The sequence below is a fragment of the Ascaphus truei genome, chromosome 1 (assembly GCF_040206685.1).
Source record: "Ascaphus truei isolate aAscTru1 chromosome 1, aAscTru1.hap1, whole genome shotgun sequence".
NCBI lineage: Eukaryota > Metazoa > Chordata > Amphibia > Anura > Ascaphidae > Ascaphus > Ascaphus truei.
In genome coordinates this window covers 85,867,321-85,888,097 of record NC_134483.1, presented here as the reverse complement: position 1 = coordinate 85,888,097, position 20,777 = coordinate 85,867,321, and the positions used below count along the sequence as shown (strand labels likewise).

Here is a 20,777-nt window from a genome sequence, read left to right as displayed (position 1 = left end):
TACAAAAGCTGTGAAAAGCAAAATGTTACTTGACACAACAAGGACAATGATTTGTGTTCTATGGCCTGTAGAATGTATCTGTATCCTCTATTTTGCTAGCAAGGCGCACTCTTCAAAAGTGCATACCTATGTATTGGACAACTTTTTGCAAAACTAAAAAGTAATGTGAGCCGACATTGGCCTAAAATATTATGGTAATCATAGTCTGAGACAGGCACAACCTGGTCCAAACATTTAGTCCCAGAATTTTACAATGTTTAGGCCCATATATTTACCAAGTAGTTCCATGTCACAAGACCACTCCTCGCACTGGAAGGCACCTCACATTTACTTATGGAGTAAAACGGCTTAATAAACACAGCCCTGTATCTTCATGCAAATACCAATTCTGAGATCAGTAAAACCAGTACCATTCCAATATGGATCAAGTCTGATTAATCAAAATAAACAAAAAACAGCAACCTTGTTACCAAGTCTATAAACTGCAGAAACAGTTACAGGTTAGGCCGAGCTTATAGTGGCAGCGTTGCTAAGTGCGAACGTAATGCACAATTTAGTACTTGGCTATAGTAATTAGCCAAGTGCCTGCACGAATGCTGGCAAAGTAGCACATTGACGCGGCAGCGTTTTCATAAGACAAATTGTCTTCTCAGGCGACTGCTGCGTGACGTCAGCCAATGATTGGTTCTGCCAATGAGGACGAACCAGCTTGGTGACGCCCCAAACGCCTGCAACACAATGAGCACAGATCTCCTGTGCTACCGCAGCGGGGCACAGATGGAGCTCCACTCTTGCAAGCAAGCGGAGTGTATGAGCTCGGCCTTAGAGCTCAGCAGTTCTACTAGAATAGGTTGAAAAATTAAGAACCTCAAAGAACCGATGCTCCGTCAATAGCAATGACGAAATAAAGAAATGTTGTAAAGCAAATGTCTCTGATTCCTTCGGTTGTGTCAGCGTGTGTGGGGGATTTAAGTAAATAAGCAGTGTCCTCGGTGTGTTGAGAGTGGACTCAGACAGGGTGGGGGGTTAATAAGCTTAGTGAATCTAAATAACAAGAAATTTCAATGCCATGCAGGCAAATGGGATACTCACAGTATCCTCAGATAGCTTCCCTTACCGCACCCTGTGTCCCACACCATTTATCAGCTGGCCGGTACTCACGTTGAGCTGCCCGTGTCCGCCTGTTGTCGCTGAAGTTTGATGAAGGACCCCCACACGCAATTTGATCACTGTGCGTGCTCCAGCCGGTAGATAGTGTAGCAAAAAAGGGTATAAATGGTGGTCACTGCTTCCCAGAATCCTCGGAATCAACCAAGCGCTAAGTAACTAAAAATATTATTTATTCATGAAATAACGAGAAAGCATACAAGGTGTACAGCTCTAACGCGTTTCGTCTCCACAGAGACTTAATCAAAGATAAAGTTATTTAGCGCTTGGTTGATTCCGAGGATTCGGGGAAGCAGTGACCACCATTTCTACCCTTTTTTGTTCTACTAGAATATATGCAACATTCATTTAGCAGAAAAGTCCTAATAAAGTAACAATCTTAAACAAGAAGCATGGTGAAAAGTTTCATTATTTACCCTGCCATTAACAGAAGCTTGCAAATACCAAAACATTTCTACATATAACAGTGCCGTATTGCACAAGTTTAATGACATACTACAGAACAAAGTCTTTTAATGGTGGTCATACGGTAAGGGAATTAAAAAATGCTTGGTATAGACATATGGCTATAAGATATAAAAGAAAGCCAATGACCACATTGGGTCTGAGGTTTTACAGCAAATAGGAAAATGGGCAGACTAGGTGGGCCAAGTGGTGCTTATCATCCATCAAATTCTGTTGCGAACGAATGTAAAACACTTAAAACTATTACTTCCAACAAGTGTGCCTTTGCAGTTAACATTTTTTGTATTTTCCTACAATTGCTACAACTAAAACATAATATACTGCTTTGATTTTTTTTTCACATCAGTGAATTTCGTTTCATCATTTATAAAGTTTTTTTATTATAAGAAAGCAAGCAATGTGGGATTGCCAACCTTCAGAAAGCCATGCTGCATATATGCGGTTTCAGAATAGGACCACTGCTTTATAATAATGTCATTGTTCACTGCCCGTTGAAGGGACACGAACTATAGTAAAGGTATAAACATCTCTGAACCTACAAAAAAATAAAAAGAAGAAAGCTGCCAAGTAAGGCCTTGGCCATGTTTAGCGCTTGCTGGCGGAAGCGTGCTAACGCACGCTCCCGCTCAGCACTGAGCCCCCACAGCCGCAATTAGAGCGGCTTTAGTAAGGGCTCACCTGCGCTTCCGCGCGCTTGCGGAACCGCAGGTCTTAGGGGAATTTAAAATTCCCCCGCTTGCCGGCGCGACAGGCCAGTCACGTGAGCGGTTCGCCCAATGAGGGCGAACCAGCTCCGTGATGTCACTGGCCCACCCCCGGCCAGTGACGCGCCCGACCCCGGCCCGCCCCCTGACAGCGCGTGCGGTAAGCAACCGCAAGGCCAGGGAAAGCGCCCGCTTTCCCTGCGCCTTAGCGCGCCTCAGCACGCCAGCAGGGAGCATGGCCGAGGCCTAATGCAAGGAGGTTTTGCACACAGGCACACAGGCACACCAAGGACTGTCTTATAATTGAACAATTGTGTGTCTACCTGCAGAATGGTTGCCGCTTTAAAGACAAAACCTAAGCAAGTCAAGCTGGAAAAGTTCAACATTATAACCTAGCAGCTACCCTTCAACTGCTTGATGGCTTTGTTCCCTAAAGAAGACATGGCAGCCATGGTTGGTGCAGCCACTTTACTTTTGGAAGTCCATCAACACCAGATTTTAGAAATGAGCATGAGCATGCACTTTGCTTACCTCCGTAGCATGGCCTGTATAATGAAATCCCAGTAAAAAATTAAGTTACAAAGTGTTGAAAAGCCTACACATAAAATCTTGATAAAAGCTTAAAGGAGATTGATATGAAAAAAGATATATCTCTAAGTGAAACAATGCAGGGCTGGTTCCAGGAATTTGGGGGCTTTATTCTTCTGTATAATGGGACCCCATATCTATTAAGTTTCTTCCCCACCCACCTTGTCGAAAGTGCTCTTTGAGAGCCCCAATTTTAAAATAATCGGGTATGTACAATAATTAGGACCTATATCCTGAGTAAAGCAACAGCAAATGTGACAGATTACACATACACACACTTTTGTCAGGGGCTAGTTAGAGGTAAAGGAAACAAACGTGATGCAATGACTAACATTTCATGATTTGGGATGAGCTGTAAACTCAGTAAAACATTTTTTGTTTTTGACAACCATTCAAGAAACTTATTTGCAATAATACAAGAATTTCTCTAGAAAACAGTTACATTAGTGTGAAGAGCGTGATTGAAATGGAAGAATAAAATACATTTAGAAAAGAATATCCTTTTTGGCCAAAGGGTTTAACTAAATGACCCTTTCTTTCATGAGCAGATAAGCACTGAGGTATTGCACTATATGTTGTGTCATTTTGTATGATGCGCTGGCTTTTCTTTTTTTGTCTGTATATCCTGCCACTCTCCGTAGCACTGCTTTTTGACACTAATATATATGCTGTATATATGATGTGAGGGTGGGTTTTGGGGTTCTGGAGCTTGATGGGTTAGGGCTGGGACCCGCTGCGCCCGGTGGTGCGGGCGGCGGCGTGAGCGCAACTTACCATTGCGGTTTAAACTCACGATCCGGTCCCAGTCCCTCCTCACTGCCAACTGACGACGTACTGTGACGCGTCAGCCAGCACGGGATACAAGAGAATGGTGTTCCCGTGCGGCAACGCATCACATGGTACGCGAAGGGGCCAATCATAGACTGGCTCCCATCAACCAATGGCAAGCCAGCTAGTACTAGCCAATGGGAGCAAATTGTTTGAAACACGGAAGAGGGAAAACTTCATGGCCGCGCCCCCCCACGTCATGGCCGCGCCCCCCCCCCCGACCCGTTTGGCCACCCCCCATCCCCCCGCTCTGAAAAAAGTTTCCTGCAAACCGCAAATCGCGGTGCAGTGAGTTGCACGCGCCGCTGGCAAGCAAGACAGCCGTGCGGACGCGTGCAACGGGGACTTAGCCTTATGCAGCTGTTGTTGCTTGGAGGTGTGGCCCTCATCCCCATGGTTTAAAGCTCGCCCCGCCCCACTTTCCAATTAGCAGTTTATATCATGATCCTGTGTATCCCAGACCCAGTACGGTCTTTCTCCCTCCAGCAGAAAAGAGAGGTGCATGAGAATTATGTCAGGTAGTGTTATGACCTGCATTGGGCATGCCGTGACGGGGCTGCAGGCTTATAACCTTTTGGCCAAAGGGTTTAACTAAATGACCCTTTCTTTCATGAGCAGATAAGCACAGAGGTATTGTACTATATGTGGTGTCATTTTGTATGATGCGCTGGGTTTTCTGTTTTTATCCTTTTAACTACGTACATGTAACTGTTTTTCAGCCTTATGTTAATGTTTCACAAAGCACGAATCCCCAGGCATAAGGTGGTGAAAATGACCAGATAATAAATGGCTCGACTTTTGTTGCCTTGGAAAACATTGCAGTTTACAAGTCCATTATGTCTTCTTCTGTAGGTGCTCTCTCCCTTTCTACTATAGCCTTTTCAAACAATTGTGTAACTTTGCCCCACCAATTCATAATAGTCACCTTAATTCGTGTTTTTTTAAGCCTGTTGTGCTATTTTTGCCTAGGCTCAAACTACCTGGACCAAAAATGATGCCACTATATTTAATAACAGTACTTAGAAAACCCACAGGGCACTGTAAGTCTTATTACCAATACCAAATGTGCTCCACACTTACCTCTTGCCAGGGGCTAACAAACTGTGCACGTGCATATCGAGTTAGCATGTGGATTATAACAACTTGTCCCCATTCTTCCACATCAACCAGTAAGTTGCAAAGTTTCCGATAGTTTTTGTGGATCAAATCAATTCTGTCTGGGCATACCTCTTCAAATGCCATCACAACACTTCCTGCAACAAGCTAGAGAAAGACAAAATGTCATTTAAAAAATAAATCGTTACAGTAGCCATATTGGTAAAACATTTTGATACCGGGCATACCTGGGACAGTGTGTGTTAGGCTGCGTCCATAGACACTCGTACGGAGACGCGGAGGCTGAGGGAAAGCGGGTGCACGCGCACGCCGTATAGACGCGATCACTGCCTTAGGCAGTCTGATCGCTCAGCGTGCGGACGCGTCCGCGCTGTTTGCCTATCTATGGACGCAGCCTTAGTGTGTAATTTCTGCACCTGCAATGCATAAACCAATGTTGCAAAATGTACACTCAGTATGCATTACATTGTTATAAGCTAAAATTACTTTTAAATGCCATTTCTAGGTTAATCACTTAAAAGGTGCACTAAACTTCATATTTTAGAATGATAAATGTGTGATCAAGCTGAAAAACAAAATCGAATTTCTGCATGTTTAATACTATAACAAAAGTAAGCATCAGTTCTTAACTAGTTCTAACCATTGATACCCATCACAATGGTGTGTATGTGTATGTGTATGTGTGTGTATGTGTGTGTGTGTGTATGTGTGTGTGTGTATGAGTGTGTGTGTGTGTGTGTGTGTGTATGAGTGTGTGTGTGTGTATGAGTGTGTGTGTGTGTGTATGAGTGTGTGTGTGTATAAGTGTGTGTGTGTGTATGAGTGTGTGTGTGTGTATGAGTGTGTGTGTATGAGTGTGTGTGTATGAGTGTGTGTGTGTGTGTATGTGTGTGTGTATGTGTGTATGTGTGTATGTGTATGTGTGTGTGTGTACACTCATGCACAGCAATTAAACTAAGGGATGAAAATAGGTCCTGCAGTTTGTAGAATGTAATAATAATTAGAGATCAGTCTTAAATTATAAGCCTTGAAGTATTTACAAGGCTCCTGGAATACGGCAATGGCATAAACACAGCCTGTTAATTGGAGATTGAGGTCACAATCTTGGAAATTCAAAAATGTGACCTGGAAACATACCGAAAAAGCTTTCCATCAATGTACAACATGAGAAGGTAGCAAAAAGGGTTTAGGTAATATAGGTGATAGAGAGGGACAATTATATATAGATATGCACATACATATGAAAGAGGGCAAGGGGAGAGAGACACATTCTACACACTGTAGTTCAAATGGAAAACTGAGTGCAAATTACATACCTATTTAAGTTTGTGTGCCAGGGATGAAAAATGCCAGGGCACTTGGTCGCTTAAAATGTTACCCTGGTGCCCATGTTTTGGGGTAGTTACTGACTGACCGGCCAACAAAGAAGCCCAAATGCACATTCAATATGACAAATGGTTTACTTAATTTCAAGGCTGTCTTCTCATAAGTATGGGTTGTTTAGTACAAATCGTTTGGTCAAATGAATTATCTAACTAAATAATTTGCCATATTGGATGTGCATTGGAGCTTTTGTTTACGGTTATATATTTGAAGTCACTTTCCCAGTAGCACTTCAGTTGGTAGAAGAAAATGTATAAATATATAATGCTGCGTGTCTGGGTTTAGGGTGTATGTCAGACTGACCTGTCAGTCACCGACACGATCGGCAACAGGACAACCTATACGCAAGCGCAAAGCAGGATAGGTGGCACTGTTGCTTGTCACAATGGTGAATGACAGGTCAGTCCGGTGGGGAAGGAAGGGGAGCAAGACTTCAGGGGGGCGGAAGAGGGGGTCAGAGTGCACCATGGACTATGCCCACTCTGCTCCCATTCCTGCCAGTGCAGTTAATTTATGGCAGGAGGGGGAAATGGAGGTTGTGTACATTAGTATGTCTGTCACAGATGTACACACACACATTGACACACAAAGCAGCCCACCCCACACACACTAAAAATTCTAGCTGGTTCCCAAGTTAGCTTTCTGTCCACGGCTGGTGTAACCACCTAAATCATGCTTAAGGTTATTTAAAAAAAAAAAAAAAAGATATAGTTATAGTTATATATACAGTATGTATATCTATATATATATATATATATCTAAAGGAACTTCTCAAGGAGAGAAAGATGCGTCGCACAGCACAAAAATAGATGAAGGCTGATGTGGGATAAAAATAAGCTTTATTTGCACAAGGTGCAAGTGAGTCCTCTTTACGCGTTTCGGCCTGGAAGGCCGAAACGCGTAAAGAGGACTCACTTGCACCTTGTGCAAATAAAGCTTATTTTTATCCCACATCAGCCTTCATCTATTTTTGTGCTGTGCGACGCATCTTTCTCTCCTTGAGAAGTTCCTTTACATTGCTGCATCAAGCGTCTGCACGCTGAGTTCCTGCTGGCTTGCGGTTTCCTTCACTGAGTCTGCCGTGACGTTATCAGCAAGTATCGTTCAGGCCGCCGGTCAGGTGACCGCCCTCCGCGTCTGCGGGTATTGGGTTGGCGGTGAAGAGCAAAGATCACAAGCAGAGACACCCTGACTTCAGCCAGGAGAAGCAGATATATTACACTGAGAAGACCCGCACAGGCTTCACTAACCACTACAAAGACTTACACGTGAGTGTCCCATATCCCAACCTCATAGTGCTCGCGGTGAGCCGGTTGGGGGGAATGATTATATGTGTCTTCATATTACACTAAGGTTGTGTATCGCCTGGGTGTAGAAGATTTACTTTATCTTGCACCAGCAGGACTATGCTATATTCTGAGCGCCTGGAGGGTTAATCGGATGATTCACCTGTTTGTATGCTATATATATATCTACTTTAGACTAACTTTAAAGACCCCAAACAAGGTTAAAGGATTATACATGAAAGCTCTACTAAAAGAATTAGGACAGTGGGCCCCATTTACAAAGAGACAATTCGTGAAACACCTTGCATCACATTCACGTGAGTGGGTCTTAAGATTCCTTAGGACATGGTAAATATGGACTCGAATGCCACAAGACTGCAATGTGAGAGAGAACAGGCCCCTGTAAAGGGTAAACAAAATATATGCCAAATAGGAGATGAAAAATTAGGCTAGGCACAATTAAAGATTATTATGTGCCCCACTATACCTTTATAGTTATACAGTGATAGAATCAAATGCAGTTTTCACTGTTGTGATTGTCCACCAACAGATTTAAAAAAAAATGAAAATACCCATAACTAATTTCTTACACAGAAAGCACACATTCCATAAAACAATTTCCATTGTACGTCAACATTTTTAAACAATAGTAACAGAGGAAAGACTGCCACCTGGAACAAAAACTCAGTTGCTTGTGTCAGAGATGTACTTCTGTACAAATCACAGACTATTAACATGACATTGTCTGTAAACAAAATCAACATGTATCAGTGTCTTTTAATGCACACTGTGATGCAATATCCTTGCAGAAAATTATTGTTACAATGGTATATTTTATGAAAACACAGAGGATTACATTTAAGTCTCAACAATTTCCCAAATGACTTTAAAAAGCAATCGAATGAAAATACAATTTATTGAAACGCTACTTTTTGAAAAATGCTATTTGCTCTCATATTCATATAATTTTAGAGTTTTTTCCCCTAGTATTTGACCATTTTATTAATATGCACCAAACATTACAAATCGAAAGAAAACAGCTCAGAACATTTACTTGCTATTATGCTAAGCAACCTGGAAGTCCTTTGGGAATTTTATGAATTACCAATCAGTATAAGCGTGAAGTTGCATTTATTGACTCCAGCCCTGTCCATATACTGGTACCTGCTGGTCTCAGCATGAACACAACTCGTTTCAGAAACCAAGGAATTGATTATTTGTGAGAACTCAACAAAATGCATTTTACTTATGATAATTCTCTTTTCCAGTCATGCTCAAAATGTTTAAAAAAAAAAAAAAAGGGAAGCCAATGGTAAAGATCGCTGGGAAACAAAAACATCGATCATAATCTTTATCTGCTACCAGATCAGTTGCCAAGAGTTAAATTAATGAGCACCGTACACATTTTAACAAGCAACCCGTCACAAAGCTCTAGTGTTCAGAAAAGTGTGCTCCTTTGCCAAAGTTGGAGGCTTTGCTAAAACCTTGCTTCTGTATGATACACAAGAGTTAAAGAGAAAAGGCTCCATGTATTTATTCCTGCACTCAATATCCTTCTCAATAAAAGTTAAGCTTCAAGTGTTCATTGAGGTTATTGAGTGTATGAATACAGGGCCCCTTTTCTCTCTAACTCGTATCTTTTTTGCACTGTTGCACCTATCCTTTGAGTACATACAGTATAGGCGGAGCAAGTTTCCTCCTCTTTGTATGTAGTGGTACTGTAAGACAGTAGTCATTTTTGAGTAACTAGACAAAACTTGACATTTACATACTGTAAGAACAATCAGGGCACACAAACAATTTGCAATTCCACTTATGCCTCCTCAATTTCCAGAACACTATACAGATTATATAATACAGATTAAAGCAACAGAAAGTGCCAATGCGACTGCGATGACATAAGGTTGAAAGAAGCAATGGCTGTGGGCAAATATGAGTAGAAGTGAATGAGGATAGTGATACACTTTGTATTTTCAAAACAGTGCTAAATTTAGCATACCATCAAGTGAATAGACCCGACCACCACTGAAGGAAATCTATGGCTCTGCCATAAGAGGCTTTAAGAATGCCATCCCACCACTGGGTCTCGCACACCAAGTAATAGTATAGAGCAGCCTGAAAATGAATACTAATGTGAGTGCAGTCTCACACATGTCCTTGGAATAGAAGTGAAAACTAAATATGAACATCTGCAATTTATTTCAGATATGTAAGGATGAAAGTGAAAAGGATATGTAAGGATGAAAGTGAGTGGTAGGTCTAGGTAGCCAATTGGCACCTTCTACAAATTTCCGATAGGTAGAAGCATTTAAAAATAATTTTTAAGACATAGCATTTCAATGGTAAAACATGCTTTGGAAGCGTTTTGCATTTGTAATGTCTTGTGCTGATAGCAAATATTTTTATCCCTCAAATACACAGGAACATTGTTTTTGTTCTTTATTTGTAAAGTAATTATAATTACTGTACATCATTAGTCAAAAACAAACATCAATCAAACCGCTATGCATTCATTCATCAGACCCAAAGAAAAAGGGAAACATTCACTTTTCACAGAATAAAAATAACTCAAGTTGTTACTTTAATGTAGCCGTCCAAGCTGTGTTTTTTTTTTCCCCCTTTAATATTTGCATCAATACAATCCACACAATGATAAATAATTAGCCAAATTGCTAATCGATCGTTTCTCCTGTGATCGATCGGCAAAGATTCGGCTCGGGGGTTCAGTAAATGGCTGTTAGTGCAGCAGAAGAGGACCAAAGATGCAAAGTTCTGTGGGGGAGATCATGTGACCACTCAGTCCCAAGATACAATTGGTGCACAGCTAGAGAGGGGACAGAGCACAAAAAGGGATGGAGAGACTGTTTCAGAAGAGGAAGTGGATGTGACTTTGTAAATGGCTGCTGTAGAAACAAAAAAAATGCTTGTTGCATTATAATACGGTACATTAAAAATGGCACAGAGTTTTTTTTTAATATACTACAAGTATTTTCTAATAGTGCAGAACTGATTTTTTTTTTTTTGAATAAGACACCACATGTTTCTAAGGACACTTATTACACTAGTAAGTTGATTTATTAATTGGGAGTGGCATTTTAAAGAAATAAATCCATAGCGTGTATGGACTGCAGTGCATGTTAAGTATGTGAGGGATAAAGCTTTGAATAATAGGACATGTTGTGCACTCAAAAAAGACAAAAGGAAAAAATTAGACCGAGGTTGCCAGGTTGTCAAGGAGACAATCAGCCATTCGTCATCAGTAAAAAGTAAAGGAAAAGAACGGTTTTCCCAGCACACAAGTTTCATTTACGGAATTATTTTAGTCAGTCACAGTGTATGATCAACGTTTCGGTCACAACTGCCTTCCTCAGGGTCAGAAGTACGTGAGGGATTTATATGGGGAGGACAAGAAAGCTAGTAGTATGTAATCCAACAAAGGCAAGATTTACTAAGCACCGATGCAGGATATCACATTAACTGCCATTCAAGTTAACATGATCGCAGTGCAATACCCTGCATTGGCAGGATCACAGTATAATCTGTTTATTGAAATGCAAGCATGTTGTACATCTTGCATCATGTGTGTAGATGCTGTAAATGTGTCTAATAAAATGCAAGTGCAAAGCCCAAAAGTGAAATGTACTTTACAGTATTTAAGTATATCATGATGGAAACAATAGGCAGAGTAGAAAAGGTATGTTAAAATGAAGATGGGCAAATTAGCAAAATAAAAAGGTTCTAGTGGCAATATAGAGTTCTAGATTGTAGTGCAACTTCCATTCTTGTCTCAGTAAGTGGTAAATAATTCAGTGTTCATACACATTTATATTTTGCCGCCTGTAATTTTTGGCCTATATTTTGGACATAATCAAGTACTCTGCTATTTCCAAGTGGTACAAACCTCAAACAAAAATCTATTTTTCATTGTTACAAAATCACATTCGTTTTTACAGTTCTGTCAAATATATCTGTAGCCAAGTTCCCTTGGGTTACTAATTCTCTGGCCCCTCTAGCACTGTAAGGCTGCGTCCCCATTTGTTTTGGCGCAATATTGCGTCGCTGGGCACTATAAGCGCAGCCTTAGGGGGTAAGGTATGCTGAGGAGAGGGCTCAGGGCCTCAAGCCCGGGGTACTGCCTTCAGGGAATGGAACCTGCAATGCTGTACTGAACCAAATAAAGCCCAGTTATATCATCTCTGATGTGACATTTGGAGTGTGAGTACATAAGAACAATTGCCTATGAGGTTCATCATGGCTGCACCAGGATCCTCTTGGGCTGGAGGTGCTCCGCGGGCCGAAGAACCATCACTGATGTCTCCCTATACCACCGTGGAGATCTCAGGCCTTCTGTTCTACCTCACAGGTATGCACCAGCGTACACCGGTAGCTAAATGATCTCACTTGGGGTGGGGGAAAAGTTGCTACACATCTACTGTATTCTCACTTGCGTGTTTATTCAAACACATAAAATAATTTGGCAACCCAATGTACAACATAGCAGCACCACGGTTTAGTACTTTAAATTAGAAAAACTAATGTGAAAAACAAATGTTTAAAATGCCTAAGTCACTAATAGTGATGGCTATACAGCAATGTTCGTTGTAACCTTTCCCTGCTCTGTTAAAACCGAATATGCAAACCGTCAAGCAAAAAATGATAATTTCAGTTTATTAAATGTTCAATATTGCATAAAAACGCTTTGGATTAAAACAAAATGATTCACTTGGAACTTAAAAACAAAAAATATTGCTTTGTAAAAAACAGTCCGTTAATTTCCATCCTGCTGTGTCAATAGTAGGTTTTGTACAAGATGAAAAAATAAATCACTTCAACAAAACTAGCAATGAGCTCATCAAATTCAAATGCAGCCTTCCATTTATGTATTTTTTATATTAAAGCAATAAACATGGTTCATTTGTCTTCTACTGGTTGCCACGTTTTTCTGTGCTGTTGCTATGAACTTCAGCCATTAGCTGCGCTCCAAGGTAAACTACATGAGCCATCAACAAAAAGTGACACTCAATCTTTGGAGTTCATATTTTCTCCAGATCTATGGTAGTTGACAACCTGGTAATGAAAAAAATCACACTAAGCAAATGGATCCTCTAATAACAATAAATTCTCTATAAAATTATGAGGGGTACAAAACGTTTCCTTGCATCTATTTTGTCATGAATTCTAATTAACGCTGGGGGGAAAAAATCTCAGAGTGCTGGGTCATCACAAGAAGTGCAGCAGTGTATGATTGATAGTATGCTGCAAGTTGGCCTATTCTGCAAAGATTCCCTTCTCTTAAATTAATGACCCTCCCACCTGCCCTAATCATAGAGCCCAAATGATATTCCCTTCTTATTTCAATTTTCTAGAGACATGGAAGATAGGAAAGATCAGTCATTTATCTTCTAATAGCAGCATAATAGATATATCACAATAAAACAGCTGCACAAACAGTTATTTTTTCACAACAGTGAAGCTCTTACCAACCTTAAATCAATAACTTATGAAAACACCAGTTTACCTGTGTGTTTGGCTCTGAGCAGAACATAACTTAATATTTAATACAGCTAAAGGAGAAGAGATACCTTTCTGAAAGAAATGATCAGATGTTGGCTAATGAACATGCTTCACTGCTGGAAACGGCTGGTAGATCCCTATGTTGATAAGCCAGAGAGCCCATAAGCAGGGGCTTTTTTATGTTTATGTTAAGGCTAGAACCATTTAGTAAATCTTGGTGCTGTAAGGCTGTGTATCGTAAATCTACATTAGTAAATGTGGATACCTAATTATACACAGTGAATGTAAATATATATTTAAAAAAGGTAAAATATTTCATTTATTTTTTTGCACTTTTGTTTTCATCTCAAATTAAATTTTTATAGTGAAACAATCTACTTGAGTGGCTCTCAAACGGTGTCTCCTGAGCTACCAGTGGTTCTGGATGACTTTAGCGATGGCCCCATTAATCCCAGGAATTCATTTCGGGCAAATAACTTTCAACCAAATGCTTGATCTGTCATCAGCATGTCAGTGTCAAAGGTTGGTTCAGGACATGCTACTTTTTAGGGAATGGTCCATTCATTTTTATATTTATAATATTGTATTGATTGATATATTGATTAACTAGATATGCATGGTGCTCCTACACAACTATTATTCAGGGGGTCCGTAAGAGGAAAATATGTGGGAGCCCTGATCTACTCGAAAAAAGTTGTTAATGACCACAATTGCTTCTTCTCACATTCTTCTTTATTCTTCATTCTTCTCACATTACCGTTTATTACATTGAGGTACGAAGGGGGGTACAGAGACTTGATAATTACATAGTTACATACAAATAAGTACAGAAACCGAGAGGTCATGAGGGCCCTGCTTGTCCAAGTTTACAATCTAGAGGGAATGTTGAAACAAAAATGTAAAGCGGCTGCTCATTGGGAGTATACCTCAGGTTGGAGTATGGTCCAGCCCAACAGCTGATCACATTAAGTTTGAGGGTGGGGATGTTGCATAGCATGGAGATTGGTCCAGCCACACAGCTGGTCCAATGGGGTTGGACAGGAGGGAGGGGACAGGGCGTTAGATGTTAGAGGAAGACAAGTTTTCACATTTCTGAAAGCTGGGGCAGATTCTGATGGTATGTGGGAGGGGGAGGGGACAGGGTGAGGGGCAAATAGTTAGTGCATAAAAATATGAGGATGGATGAGAAACACGAGATATGAGAGCTGCGCAGCATGAGTAAAACAGCATTTTTTGCTTAGTTAGGGGCAAGTACTGAAACCTGGAAGAGAAAAATTCAATGTAAATCAGTGGCAGAACTACCACATGTGCAGTCAATTGCACCAGGGCCTCCAACTGGTATGAGGCCCAATCTTGCGGCTGTTTTCCAGAGTTGGCTGCCTCGGTTCCTACCCCTCCAGGCTCTGCCTTGGCACTCTAGTCCCAGCCAGTAGCAGGGAGGAGGTGCACACTGTACTCTCCAGCCCATCCCATGCAGGTCCACACAGAGCGTGCCTTGTACCAGGCCTTTTAAACGCAGGACATTTAAACATGGTACGTCAGAGCAGCCTGTCTAGGCAGTGTGGCGATGTGGCGGCACATTTAAACATGCAATTGTCGAAGCTGGCGGTCCGGACATGCAGACCTGGCTTGCCGGATCCGCCGCGCGGTTAAATGGACAGCGATCGGGCACAGGAGCCGACATTGAGGCAAACTGTCCCGTTCTAAACTTACAGCTCATTCACTTGAAATGACTGTAAGGGGCCATATTTATTAAGCCATGGTGGAAGGTGTCAGAGTTGCACTGCTTTGTAAATATGGCCCTGTGTATCCTAATGGAGAGAGTAAAATGTATAACCAAAATGTGTCACAAGACAACCACACAAACATGAATTAATTGTTCCTAGACATTTCTTGTGCTTTAAGATTAGAAACCCTATTTTTATTTTTTGGTTAAATCTAGAAAAAGGGTTCTCTTATAAACAAAGAAAAAAAAACTTGCTGGAGAAAGTTACAGGTCTCCCTTACATGCAGCCCACAATAATATCTTCATCAAAGGTTAAACAGGTCAGAAAATGGGGGTTTAACACAAGTGTTGTGTTCAGGCACCAAAAGCAGATTGTACACTCATCTGGGCAGAGGCTGTGACTGTATTGAATTCATATGTGCTGTGAACCGTGCTCTGTACTGTAATTGTGACGCGCTTTGAGTCCCATTGGGAGGAATGTGCTATATGAAAAAGTTATTATTACATAGAATTCATTCTCCATTCAAAAGAAAATATATTACCAAATTACAGGTAATTCAATGTTTTTATATAATGTTTGACAAATTACTCACGTAGAGTACAAATACTGTATTTTCTATTTGCAAGGGAATATATTCTTACATTTAGTTTACTATGTATTTAGATTGTCATTTAGTTGGCATAAAATACATGCTTAAGCACATTTTTCATACATTTAAATCTATTTGCCTTTTGTAAAATAACCAAAGACTCATGTTTATCATTTAAAATAAAGCGGTTTGTTTTTTGTTTTTTAAATCTTAAACAACTTATGGGCTGAAATGCACTCTGTTCATAAAAGCAACTTAAAAAAATGTGAATTGAATATTTCATAAAAATATTGAATAGATCTAAAAGAAGAGCTGGGAATTTCAGAAAAGCATTTGTAATCTAGGCAGTAAGATGGTTTTTTACAACACTTGAACTAGTAAGTAAATACAGCCTTCATGCAGTTTTCAGATATTGTGAGCACTTTATATGACTTGACATCTCTTGCCATTTTTTATAATTAACATGGTATTTTGTTAAATAGGAGCATGCCATGCAACATCCTACATGACTGTATTTTTAAATAAAGCAGTGCTGTAGTATTAAATAAGTTGATTTAAAAAATATAAATATTTAGTAAATATTAATGCCATTTTAATGAGCTTTAATAAGCATCCTTTGATTTCGATATTAAGTTTTAACACCCTTGCCCTAGCAGTGCAAGATATTTGTAACACTTTCCTGTTTGTGATCATTTGTTGCCAATATTCCCAGCAGTTTCAGCCGCAAACTAACAATAGTCAATGTTACAAACAAAAACAGAAAGGCCAGCGCATCATACAATAGTTCATGTTACTTTCGTAATATAAGAAGACATTGTAGCTGCCGAGTTACACCGACTGAAGCATTGATTGGAACTGAAAGGCAGCCATTAAGTGAACCCTGGGAAGCAGGATTTTGCTGATTGATCATGGAAGAATCGATAAGCATCCGAGATAATTACTTTTCAGTAGAGGTAAATCAAAAGCTGCATATATTATAACTTTTTTTTTTTTTAATTGACGCTTGGATGGCATCCAATTCTACATCATGAGGTTTATTATAAACAAGTTGCATACACTAAATGTGTTGTTCACTACATAACCCACTTACCGTACTTTTGTCTTTAAGAAGTCTTTCAATTGTTTCAATAAGCACATCCTTTTGTTCTGGATCAAGACTAAAAAAAAAATTAAATAAAACAAATGTATACATTAAATGTTTTATATTGCAGCGCTAACTAAATTAAACAAAATAATTCAATGCACACAATAAAGATTTAAGAACAAGAATGAAAATCAGTGTAGTTATATTTTGCAAGACAGACATCAGTTGCTGAAAAAAATACTAATTGTGTATCTTGATAGAGAAAAAAAAAAAAAAAAAAACCTTACAATGCTAGACAATGAGTTACATGCTTTAAAGCCAATATACCGTACTATGCTAAGTGGGAATAGTACTTCTAAGGTGCAGATCCCATCAGGAACAAAATCACCACCACATATTATCACGCTTAAGAAGTTTAAGAATGAATAAAAAAAATATTTGTTTTTTAGCAGCTATAAGTAGCATCTAAATAAGGTTTTAACTAGCTAGTATAAAGCTGAAACTTAGGGTAGGTTTGACTTCTTTTAGCATGTGTGGTATGCAACCTTCCCGCTCCCCCTTCCACAAGTATAGAGTCCCCTCCCCGAGTATACTTCTGACGAGGTCAGAACTGATAAAGTAATGAATGGTGTGAAAAGCATTCTGCTTACGAAGCTGAAAAGGTAAAGCTTATATTATTTTTGCTTAAATAATTAGAACATTGTTAAAGGAAGCTCATCTATTGATGCAAAATGTTTTTTCTTCTGTGCTTAAATGGGCTGCTGCTTTATATTCACATTTACAACAAGCAAAAGCTATTACAAGTGAGTAAATACATGCACATCAGTAGTAAGGTGGAAGCAGTTTAATGTCAGGTGCCAACTGGGTATTTGTGTGTGAGGCATCTTACCTATATAGCTTCTGTATAGCATGGGATGCAGTTTTCCTTACATATGGTGATAAGTCAGCTGCTGATTCTTTGATGGCCAACATCATTATTGGAACTATAATTGGCACACGGATACTTGATAAAACTCTCAAAGCACTTGCACGTATCAGCTGGTTAGGATCCTAAAACAGGAAATTTAAAGCACAAGTTAGATGCTGTGAGTACAAAATGGCTTTGTATCAAGAGACTCAAATGACAAATTTTGGTGAAAAACGGATGCCAAGAGGCATATTTTGAAGACGTATTTTAGCATCAGTACAACAATACATCCTGTACCTATTTTCCCCCAGTACAATCTGGGGATGGCTCATAGTTAAGGAGGAGCTAACTGACATGGTACGGTTCCAAAAGTGGAATGCCCATTGTATTGTTGAAACAAGGGGGAAAAAAAAATATGATCCCCGTACCTTAACTATTCGCCCCAGCATAAGGGTGTAAAAAGGATCAAATAAAGAACGGGTTCGAGGGGAAAAAATGATAGGTAAAATATATTCTTCAGGTTTTAAATGGTTGTCTGAAGTAAAGCTAAACATCTCTTGTTATACTGTACCACAGAGAGCAAAAATCCACAAGGGGCTGTTTAAATAATTATATGGTGCATTTAAAATAATAATACAAATCTTTGAAAGGACTTTTCATGGCCTTTAATAGGACCTAAATGTTGGCCCTTTTTTTGTAAATAATTATTTACATGATATTAATGATAATCTTGTTAAAGGCTAAAGTGTGATTTTCTCAAACTCTGTTTGCTGAAATCACCGCTATAAGGAACACAACTTTAATCACCTATCTCAATGTCGTGTATAGCGCATTTACAGAGCGAACCCTGCTCCTATGCACTTTCATTACACGTCTCTGGGATGTTTCTGAAATATACTCAAAGGGCTCATCCAGTAATGACTCAAGAACCAGATTAAGGTTCCAGGTTGTAACGAAAGGCTTGATCTGAGGCCTCCGTTTCTGGTCTACATGCGAAAAACGGAAAATCATATCACGATCAGCTACAGTCTTGAAACAAAACCCAAGAATGTCTGCTACAGACACATCGGCTGATTTGCTTTGCTTCAATTTATATCAGAGTAGAAGCCATCTCCAAATGCTGTACTGCACATTTGAAGTTGAGGCTATTCTTGCCTTTAAGCAACAGGATCAATCACATTGGTTGATAGGTCCTCTGCGCCTAATATTTAAATGTTTTCTATTTTTACTTAAAGATCTATTTGTTTTGCCCTTGAATATTGCAAGAACTTTGTATTTTACGTCAATGCCATTAAGTCCACTTGCTAAGACCTTAACTTATGACCAGCTGATGGAACATTCGAATATTTTAATATATTTATAAGAATCTACAGCCCATTGTCCTGAATGGATTGCATTTCAACAAAGGAAATCTGCATTGGCGTTTGACCTTCCTGCAATATGTAGGTCTGACATTTCAGGAACGTAGTTCTCTGCCCATTCAACTCTGCCATGACCTGAGAACTCTTTGCTCTACTTCCACCATCAGCTGCTTGGTTCCCACGCACAGCATTTAGGGCCCCTGTACACCAGTCCTGCAGTGAAAAGTTAGGGCCCCTGGACTTCCCACTGGTGAGAAGTTAGGGCCAGAACCCCTCCCCAGCTCAACAGTTGGGGCCCCCGGACACTAGTCCTGGGCCTCAGGAAAGTGTTTGGCAGCACTGCAGCCATGTAACAGCATGCGTTTGATAATAGCATGCAGAAAATGTAAAAAAAATAAACAGTAACAGCTGGTAATCTTATGGGCACACTGCTTACCTGTAAAAAAATCAATTTTCTCAATGTTTGTCACCTCTTCTCACTATACCCAATAAAACGTTCTCCTTCCATCAACTCATTACCTTTCTCATTCCCCTGAATCCCATGACCCCTCTCTGTGCCAGGCTCCCAATTAATCCTCTCTTCCCATTACCTAGTTCTCTCCCAACTCCTTTCTCCTCATCTTGGCTGCCATGCATCTTGAGAGGTTAATCAGAATATCAGGCACACTGCTTGTTAGTATTTAGATGTGTGCCGTGCTTCCGTTTCCAGGACCAGCAAGCAGCCCGCACCAGAACAGAGGGAGAAGAGTGAGACAGACAGAAGCAGTTGGGTGCTACAGCTCCCATGCACATATATTTAAAACTACGACTCCCTCAAGGGCCCTCAGCCCCCCTTACTGAAAGTATAGCAGAGTGAATGTATTTTGACAATTGTAGCAATATTAGAGAAACCTAGGTAATTTTATTTTGCGTTTAAAAACCTAAGTATTGTAGTTCTCCATAGATGTACAACCTTCATGAGGAATTTACTGGCTGCAGAGGACGCCTGGGAACTTGCTGCTCTACAGATTTCAAAGCAGTTCACATTTGGTAAAGAATCTGTTTTCACGATATTTTCTTAATTGTAACCGTTTATTAGCATTATTAAACATTATTGAAGCATGCTTAGATGAGTATAGAACACAAGAAACATTTCTACAGCTAACGTATACAGTAGAAGCCGGGGTACAAAGAGGAAAGAAGTTCATTTCAGTTGAACAACTCATGGCGATCAAGGTACCGCAACTAAACCAGCCTCTTTGGGGTTCATTAAACAGAGATAGTGCCGATCGGGGCACTATCGCACAGAAACTCCCATTAACATCCTTAATTACAAACTACAACCAGGAACATGCTTCCCTTTTGGAACTGTATGTGCAACTTTGCTATTACATTTGTTTCATGGTATTTTTGTGTCATCGTTATTAAACGCAGGATAAATAGAAGGCTTAATAAACATTTCTACAAATTATAATCATAAATATATATATTTTTATAAGATCTGCACACAGGCAAAAAACAAAAAATACTTTGCATGGCACATTGTACGAATATATTTCGTTTTTTGTATAAACTCATTTTTTGTTTATTCTCCACTTTTAACTTTTACACAACTTCCAGTGAGCAAACTTACTTTTAAAGCACGTTGAAAAGTACTAATGGATAAGAGAGCCAAGTCTTGTTGTTCCTCTGCATATCGCACCAGGTAAACATAAACCAACTTCTTTATCTGAAGAAAAAAAAGTAGAAAATGATATTGAATTAGCCTGAGCAGGATGAAAGGATGAACATAATCATATAACGTAACTTGGATCAGGAGACGTGTTAGAATAACAGACTGCTACATCTAAACAAGATAGGGGATTCTTCATAACCAGCGTGTCAACGTGTCAACACAGTATATTTTCAAACTTTTGAAGTAACAAAATAAATTGTATACTTTCACTCTCCAGAGAGGCACTTTTGTGGCTGCTGGGGCAAAAGACATAACAATATTAAATCACAGAAGGTTGCAAAATACAACATTTGTCCTTGTTCTGCTTTAGATTAGAGCAAATCAATAGTGACCACAAGAGGCCT

The 20,777-nt window shown here is 39.8% G+C and overlaps 1 protein-coding gene across 8 annotated transcripts in view; it reads right to left on the bottom strand.

The window, feature by feature from the left end:
* Positions 1-20,777, bottom strand: part of AP3B1 (adaptor related protein complex 3 subunit beta 1) — a 285,331-nt gene that overhangs the window by 219,762 nt on the left and 44,792 nt on the right. For all 8 annotated transcript variants that reach the window (XR_012799929.1, XM_075591004.1, XM_075591033.1 and 5 more), the window contains exons 4-7: positions 20,332-20,427; positions 17,341-17,501; positions 16,458-16,524; positions 4,833-5,015 (exon numbers count right to left, since the gene is read on the bottom strand). Coding sequence is in view for 7 of the 8 variants with exons in the window: in XM_075591004.1 (XP_075447119.1) it covers positions 4,833-5,015; positions 16,458-16,524; positions 17,341-17,501; positions 20,332-20,427 (507 nt within the window). In the remaining variant the exon portion in view is untranslated. The remainder of the gene's footprint in view (positions 1-4,832; positions 5,016-16,457; positions 16,525-17,340; positions 17,502-20,331; positions 20,428-20,777) is intronic.